Genomic DNA, 8730 nt, shown 5'->3' on the forward strand with positions numbered 1-8730 from the left:
AGCTGTGGGAATTTAGCCAAGTTACTTGACCTCCCTGTGCCTTGATTTCCTTAGCTGTAAAGTGGGAATATAATAGTACCTACCTCCTGGGAGGAGAAAATGAGGTAACATGCGCAAAAAAATTGATTAGGACAGTGCTTGGCACATAATTAACGATCAGTACTGGTTCTCCCTGCCCGAATTCTATACTCTTCCTCCCTCCTCTTTCCCATCCATTGGCCCTGGGCCCATAGGAAGCAGAGCAATAAAGAGAGACCAGCAAGTGCAGGGGGAAAATTTAGATTAGCTAGGAGGCTGAACTTCCAGCCACGGAGCTGGAAGAGGCTAACTGGTTTTGAGTCTGGATACTGCAGTAACCTAGAGAATTCCAGCATCCGACCACGCTGCTGGAAGGCCCAGCATCCAGACATCATCGAGGTGTCCTCTTTGCTCCTCCTTCGCAGCTAGAGGTTCCTACCTGAGCTCACAAAGGGGGAAGGAGCCTGAGACAAAGCCTCTGATTGGCTGCTTTCATGGCAGCCTCTGTCAACTTCCGGGAAGGGGTGGGGCAAAAGCTGTTTGGCTGAACCTCACACAAATTCTTGCCTAGGTTAGAGGAGGAGGGAGGTAGGGTCTTTCCTAGTCATCTGAGCTGGTTTGTGGAGTCCTAGGGGTGGAAGGTGATGGGCCGGAGGGCGCTGGGAGACCTCGGGGGCTGGAAGCTGACTCTTGTGGACTGGCGATTCCATTTAAGATGCTGCACACAGTCAGACCTTTTAATGATGGGGTCTTAGTGGGGTGTGCTCGGGGAGAGGGACCCGTGGGAAGCGCTTCCCTGAACCACAGCCCCCACACTTAGGCCGTCACCCTCTTCCCCTCCTTTTGTGGGGAGCTGGAGGGACCGTAGGACCCTCACTCCACTTCGGGCCGTGTGATGCCCTTTTGGTCCTCAGAGTCCATTCTTCTGTGCTGAGGTCCGGAGTGGGACCATCTGCTTCTGCTGCTCTTGCTGCTGTTGCCTCCGTTTGCCTCTCCTCCTGGGGGCAGGAAGATGGATCTCTGTGTATTCAACCCCCAGGCCTGGACTGGTAGGTCAGAGGTGCCCTCCACTGGGTGTGCCCAGCCACCTTCTCTCCGCCCAGCATCTATTGCTCCTGGAGCTGGGAGCCCCAGGGATTCCAGGAGAATCTTAGCTGGTTGGAGACAAAGGGACAAAGAGCCCTATGCCACCCCTACCTGGGTGTGTGACCTGGGTAAGTTCCTGCTCCTCTGTGAGAGAGGACCCACCTGCCCTTCAGGTCCTGCACAGTATCCGGCAGTGGCTGGCCCAGGGTCTCTGGCAGGAGCGCAGTGGCAGCACTGGCAACCACGGGGACAGCGCCGTAGATGAAGAGAGGAATGGTGGGGTAGAGCTCCGCGGTCATGCTCACCAGGGGGCTCACGATGCTGCCCACTCGGGCCATCATGCTGCCCATTCCCAGGCCTGTCTGCCTGTGGGATCGGGGTGGGGCATTTGTTAGCATGATTGCTGAAGTTCTGGCCACTCTGGAGTAGAGCAGCTCAGCCCCAGCCCAGGGCCTGTTCCCCAACTGATTTGAAGATGAATTTGACAGTTCTTTTGGTGATTTTTTTTTTTTTTAAGGGAAGTTGGGAGGCCTCTGGCCAGAGAATCAGGACACTTGTGATCGAATATTATCTCTGCTTTTAAGTTTCTGTGTGACCTTGGGCAAGTCCTTGTTCCTCTCTGGGCCTCAGTTTCCTTATTTGTCAAATGAGATGGTTGCATTAGACCCAGGGTTCTCAGATTGCTTGAAGGATTTTCGAGTCACAGGTGCCTCAGCCCCTCCAGACCTATTGGATTTGGATCCCCAGGGAAGGGGCCTGGAATCTGCATGTTTGAGAATGTGCTAAGAAAATTCTCTATGAGAGAAGAGCTTAAAAACATTGATTCAGGGGGCTGGGGTTGTGGCTCATTGGGAGGGTGCTTGCCTAGCATGCATGAGGCACTGGGCTTGATCCTCAGAACCACATAAATGTAAAATAAAGATATTGTGTCCACCTAAAACTAAAAAATAAATATTAAAAGAACACATTGATTTAAAAGGCAGACTTCATGGGGCCTAAATTTAAATGAAAGCTTCATTTCTCACTAGCTGTGTAATCTTGGAGAAATAACTTCTCTGGGTCTCAGTTTTCACCTTTGTAAAATGGAAATAATGCTACTACCTGCCTCAGTGACTGGCTATGAGGATGAAGTGAGCTAATATTTGTAAATAGTTTAAGATGGTGCCTGGCAGGCACATAGGATAGCTTTGTACTGTTATTCTTTCCACTGAAGTCCCATAAGGGCATAGGAAGGTATCTGTGACCCCTCATCCCAAGGGGCCAGAGGAAGCCAGACACTCCTCTGACATCTCATGTGAATTTTGAATTCCATTCTGAACATAGACAGATGTTTCTCATTCCTTGAGGAAACAATACCCTTCTTGCCCAATCTTGGCACTCAAAAAAAGCAGAGCTTGTATATGTGTACTGCTGGCATATCATCAGGTATGTCTACTGTGGTAGGAGATGACCTTCATGTTTGTGTCATTTTTGGTTTAAGGCTCCCTACCCTGCCCAACTCGGTGACTCTTTTGAGGTCTTCTGGGATCAGATCAGGGCTGGGCAGCCACATTTGTGTTAGTGAGACTGAGAAGGGTGTATTGAGTGACTATTATGTGACTTCAACTGGTGAGTGTTGGGAGGGGGACTGGACTAGACTGTGCTCTGGGGTCCAACCTGTGTGCAGAGGAGTCTTTCCCCAAGCACAGGCTCACACTCACCGTATCACTGTGGGGTACAGCTCGCTAGTATACAGGAAGATGCAGTTGAAGGAAGCAGCCAGGCAGCCTTTCCCCAGCACAGCGAGGGAGGTACGGACAATTGTCTGGTCTGGAGAGAAAGGAGGGGGAACAGCGGGAGCTTGGAAGTGGGGGATTGGAGGCATTGGCCTCTCCGTCTTCTGAGAAGTTGAGTCATGGCTGGGGATGGGGCTGAAGAGGAAGGGCCAAGGTGCTTATGGGTGCTCACCCTGGGGTATCACCCCATTCACCAGGATGCAGATGCCTGCCAGCAGCAGTGAGGCCATCTGTGCAGGCCGGCGACCCAGAGAGTTGATGATAAGGAAGCAAACAAATTTAGCAGGCAGGTCCACCGCTCCAAAGATCACCTGGATTAGGTAGATGCTGACCCCAAAGTTCTGCAAGTCCATGACCAGCCCGTAGTAGGCAAAGCTGGTGGCAAACCTAGGGGGAAGGGAGGAGGGGGAAGGAGTTCTTAGGGAAGCTTAAAGGAGGTGGCTCTTTTAAATAGTGGGGTGGGCTGCATTTGGTACCCTGCTTAAGGACCTGGAATTCCATCTTGGCATATTTAAACTGAAGTTTCAGTATGGGGGCAGTCCTCCAATACGCCACATTTTCCAATCTTGTGATAAAGAGGTTCTCCAGCGTGCTGGGGGAATTTTCATTTGTTGCTACGTAGGATTTATGTGGTTTTAGCCTTTATCTTGTCTAATGATGCTGGGCTGAGGGAGGGCAGGTGGTTATCCAAGCCACATCTTTAGGTCTGAGGTGTTGGGAGAAGCCAGGACAGCCTGGGACCTGTCCATGGTCCTGGGACAGATGTTGTGAGAGGTTAGGAGCCTACAAAATGAGGCTCAGGTTTTTTTTGGATAGAACCCACAACTGAGAGGAAATCCAAAATTGGAAGCCAATAATTCTTTGGCAGGATTGATCCTTCTGACCACAATCTTCTAACTGCTCTGGGATTGCCATGGTGTTGGGAAAGGGGGTAAGAAGAAGGAAAAGGGGGAATGTTGCAAAGGAAGATTTTTGGCTTATATCATCCATGACCCCAGTGTCCTTGTGGCGGTGGGTGTTAGCTCTCTTACTCTCTCACTGTCTCTCCCAGTGCCTGTGCTTTTGGAAGGCACTACCAGGCCAGTAAAGCCTCTTGAGTGTTTTTGCAAACCACACTGGCCTCTGCCAGCATGATGTAATTCTTTTGACTCTGGAGGCCACTGGTCCTGGTGAGATGCTTTCGTCTTTGAACAGAGTTGGGGAAAGAAGAAGCTTGGGAGACTGAGATCCAGCTTGGGGACTAGGGCTCAGTTGAAGCTGGGGCCAGGTCCACTGACTTTCCCTCCCTCTCGTCTGTCTCTCTCATTCATAGCATCCACCCCCTCCCCAGCCTGCCTTTTGCTCTTGGTCAGTCTGTCTGACTGTCAATGTGTCCATCTGGGCCTACCACAACATGGAGAGGCAGAGGAAGAGGCGACGAAGGGTAGGGCAGCGCAGCAACTCCATGGCTGAAGCCTGGCTCTTGCCCATGGTCAGCTCTTTCTGCAGACTGGTCCGGAGCACCTGATAGGATGGGAAGGGCCCAGGGCCTGAGTTCCTCCCAGGGGATCCTCTCTCAGAGAATCCCTCTGGGTCCTGGGTCCTGAGTCTTGGGTTTGGGACTTGGGCTGGGTGCCCTGGTGGGGTGTTGTGGGAGGTCTCAGGGGCTCTCACCTCCATACTTAGCTTGGCCCCTTCTTCTTGCTTCCCATTGATCTGAGCCACTCTCTGCAGGGCCTTCAGGGTGAGGTCCAGTCTCCCAGAGGAGGAGTACCAGCGGGCAGACTCAATGAAGAACCTGGCAGTGGGGATGGGCTTGGGTGTTGGTGTGGCTTTGGTTGCAGTTAGCTGGGCTGGACTTTCTAAGGATTTCATTTAAGGTTGGGAGCCCAGGAGTCTTTCCAAATCCCTCTCTGTGATCATAAGGCAGTGCCCAGTTTTGCAATGATTCATCCCCAACCCTAAGTTCAGCTCTTGGGTGCTAGGTAGTGGGTGCAGGGCAGGCAGTTGGAGGACTGGGGGAAGCCAGAGAACTGGATAACCCTGGGCAAAGCCTTCTCCCTACAGCCTTGGTTTTAGCATCTGCCACATGATGCCATGGATTGGGTTTGGCTTTCTGGCTTTGACCAACTCTGGGGTGGGGTGTGTGACTAGCTCTGGGAGTGGTCCTGTCTCTTGGAACCCTCTGGGCTCTGTGGCGCGGCCTCCCACCCCAGGCTCCACGCACCAGGAGTAGATGAAGAAGGCAAAAAAAGGTGCAGAGACCAGCAGCTGCAGGTGGCGCCAGTGGGGCACAGCATAGGCCAGACCAGCCAGGAGGAACTGGCCCAGGCTGTAGACATAGCCAATCAAGGTGCCCACGTAGGCGCGTGTGTGGATGGGCATCCACTCCACATCTGCAAAAGGGGTTGGAACAGGGAGGTGTGGCTAACAGGGCTGCTAGGTGGGAAAAGACCCACTCCTCCTCCCAACCTCAGTCTTTCCCAAGGCTCCGTGGATGATGCATCAAATGAGCTTGGGTGCCAGGGTAAGGGAGTGGGGGACTTTGGGTAGAGGAAGGGATGGAGATGTGGGCTCAGAATCCCCAGGAACTGCCTCCCACTTTCCCCTCCCCCACCTATGATCCCAGAGCCCCCTTTCCCTTCAGAGCATCTCTGCCCACTCAGTCTATCCCCAGTAGCAACTCCTCTCCTCCTCCTCAGCCCTGGGCTGAGTTTCCCTTCAAGTGGCCAAAGAAGTGGGTTTTCTCCATCTTGGAGCATCAATTAAGATGGGAGTGGGATTCTCAAATGTCCTGTCCCAGTCCTAGCACAGTCTGCTAATTCTTTTAGTCCAGAGCATTCCACATCCTTGAATTTCTTTCTGGGCTTGAGGAATGACCGTGGATAAGTCCCTTCCCTTCTTCCCAGCCTTGGGTTCCTCACTGAAAAAGCAATGTGTCTGATCTATCAGAGGAAGCACATTGACGGCCCATGAATGATCATTCTTAGTGCCATATGTGTTTGGTCTGTATGTCAGCTTGTCTGTGTTTAGAAATATTAGATCTAATGCAACATGAAAAATCTGGGATATTTTACATTAATCAAAAAGGAGGGGTAGGATCTGATGCCCCTAGGACCTCTTGGCTGGAGCAGTGTGTCTGTGGTGTCTCTGGATGGGATGTGCCTATTATTTGGATACAGTCTTCACCACTCCCTCATGCCTCCTGTACCTGGCCTGCCTCAGTCACTTACATGACCTGCTGGCCTTAACAGTGGAGTCCCCAGTCTCATTTCTAAATGAGGGGTGAGGACAGCCAAGCCTGAGAAGGAGGTTGTCATTACTGGCTGTTGGGGTAGACCCAAGAGAGAGGCTGGAGGGCAGGCAGGGCTCCGGAGGGAGGGGTGGGCTGAGAGATGAGGTGGAAGGGATCTGGACAAAGGGCAATGGGTGGGGGAGGATCCTCACTCAGTGTCATGCAGTTGAGGGAGATGCTAGCCAGAGACATGCCCGAGATGAGCCGGAAGGCACAGTAGACTGGGAAGTTGGGAGCATAGGCTGCACAGGTCCCCGACACGGCTGTTTGTAGGTAGTTCAAGATGAGCACCTTCCGCCTGCCCAGCCTGTCATGGGAGGGAAGACCTGTAGCAGAGGCCTGGAGAGGCATGTCTGCCCTGGGCTGAGGGCCTTTGAGGGCCTCCTGAAGTGTTGTGAGTCTACTGCTGCTGTAGGTCCTCAAACCAGCCCCAGTGGGAATGCAAGCCTCCCACCCAGGGACCTGAGTCCAGTCAAGGGGCTGTCAATTCCAGCCCAGCCCTTTGGCCTTACCCAGGACTGACCTGTCCGCCAGAGAGCCGAACACCATGGCTCCCAGCAGCACTCCCACCATGAACAAGGACTGGGCCAGCTGGCGTAAGGCCCTGTGAGAGCACACAAGGTTCCACTGCAGAGAGAGGGTGGCGAGAACAGGCAGAGATGAGCCCGGAGCCCTTACCCTCCTCTAGGTTGGTCCTCAGGGCCCACATCACCCTCCTCCCTGACAATTCCTTTTCTTCTTTGCCTCTCTGGTCCTGGGAGCTGAGAGCAATTTTTTTTTTTTTTTTTTGCCGGGGGTACTTACTGGGGATTAAACTCAGGGACACTTGAACACTGAGCCACATCCCTAGCCCTATTTTGTATTTCATTTAGAGACAGAGTCTCACTGAGTTACTTAGTGCCTCACTTTTGCTGAGGCTGGCTTTGAACTCGCGATCCTCCTGTTTCAGCCTCCTGAACTGCTGGGGTTATAAGACGTGGGCCACTGTGCATGGCGAGAGCATTTTTTAAAACTCAGAAGTTCTCACATCTGTTTTTGGTTTTAATTTTACAAAGTCTCCAGTCTTGAATCCCTTTTTCGTCTTCTAATTTTGGCCCCTGGAGAAGTTGAGAGTCTGTGTGTGTGTGTGTGTGTGTGTGTGTCTGTCTGTCTGTCTGTCTCGGAGGGGAAGGCAGAGTCTAGATGGTGTGTGGGAGGGGGAGTCCAGGTACTCACCTCACTTACGATGGTTGAAGGGAAGGTGCTGTTGTCATAGATCCAGCCATCAGTGCAGGGCTCTGTGTCCTCCGTGCTGTTGGCTTCTGTGCCACTGGCAAAGGGCAGTCCTCGCTGCGGGGAGGTGAAGCGGAGGCAGGACTCAGGCCGCCCCTGCCCGTCCCGGGGCAGCCAGGCCTCCAGCGCCCCGTCCTCACTGAGGTTGGCGTGGGCAGGTGGGCGGCAGTGGTGTGGGGGGATGGCGGCAGTGAAGTTCTGCAGGGTGTTGTGGGAGGCCATCAGGATCAGAGGGAGGACCACCAGGGTGACCTGGATCAGCTGGAAGCGGCCGACACCCCCCACCTGCTTCAGGAGGTCATTGAAGGCCATGAGGCCAGGCCAGGCCAAGTGGCTGGAGGCTGAGGACTTCCAGTACCAATACTCCGTCTGTCTGTCTGCCTGCCTGCCTGTGGTTCTCTGCCTGAGAAGCAGGGCTGCTACTGCTTCCACAGCTGAGTGGCTCCTGGAGCTGAAACTGAGCTGGCTCTGTGGGGGGACTGCGGCCTGGGGGCTGCCCCTCCTTCTCTTCCCTTCTCCTTATTCTGTCCCTCCCTTTCTCTGGCAGCTTTTTCTCACTTTTCGGGGTCTGGATGGCTCAGCTTTCAGGGTCTGCTGGAGCCCTCATCCTTACATCGGCAGGTTTTAATCCTTGGCCTGGGGAGAATGAGTTAAAGTGTGACTTGGTATCAGAAGGATTAACCCTCTGAGTATTCCCTGTGTCCGTGGAATTTCTCCAAGTGAGTATAAAGGGCAGGAGAGGGTGGATGGAAGTGGGAGTGGAAAGAGGAGATGGGAGGGTCCAGCTGGGCGTCTGAGAGCAAAAGGGGACAAAGTGGGACGCCGTTGCCTTATTTATAGTGGGCTCTGGGAAACACGGGGGTCTCTTGAAGGGTTTTTGTCTTTTTTTAGTGGACAGAGTCCAAACAGTCTGTCTCTGGGAAGGGTTGCCAGAAAACATCCAGGGGGCCCAGTTGTGTGAACTTCAGATCGATGAATAATTTTACAAAGTCTGAGTATATTCCTAATGTTGTGGGACATACTTATGCTAAATAATTATTCATTGATTTAAAACTCAAATTCAACTGGGCATCTTGTATTCTTATTTGGTTAATTGGGTTACTCCAATCTGCTCTTCTAGGGACAGCTCATCTCTATTCTTCTTCTTCTTCTTCTCTGGACAGCTCACATCTTATAGGACCACAGCTTTGTTCACTTGGAGGAAACAACAGATGTCAAAGGCTGCTCTTGAAGGAGTGGGACCAAGACCGACGTCACACATCACGTGGGTTTGTTTTTCTGGAGTCTCGGCTTTCACCTTCCTCG

At 52.7% G+C, this 8730-nt stretch overlaps 1 protein-coding gene across 1 annotated transcript; it reads right to left on the reverse strand.

Annotated features, from left to right (window-relative positions):
* Nucleotides 1-741: 741 nt before the first annotated feature.
* Nucleotides 742-8031, reverse strand: Slc22a6 (solute carrier family 22 member 6). Its single transcript, XM_015477306.2, has 10 exons — nt 7369-8031; nt 6677-6780; nt 6306-6460; nt 5086-5254; nt 4533-4656; nt 4267-4382; nt 3052-3266; nt 2805-2913; nt 1267-1470; nt 742-1016 (listed from the first exon to the last, which is right to left on the reverse strand). The coding sequence occupies exons 1-10, from the start codon at nt 7735-7737 to the stop codon at nt 929-931; spliced, it is 1653 nt and encodes a 550-aa protein (XP_015332792.1). The 5' UTR covers nt 7738-8031; the 3' UTR covers nt 742-928.
* Between the last annotated feature and the right edge of the window lie 699 nt (nt 8032-8730).

Source organism: Marmota marmota, unplaced genomic scaffold, assembly GCF_001458135.2.
Source record: "Marmota marmota marmota unplaced genomic scaffold, marMar, whole genome shotgun sequence".
Lineage (NCBI taxonomy): Eukaryota > Metazoa > Chordata > Mammalia > Rodentia > Sciuridae > Marmota > Marmota marmota.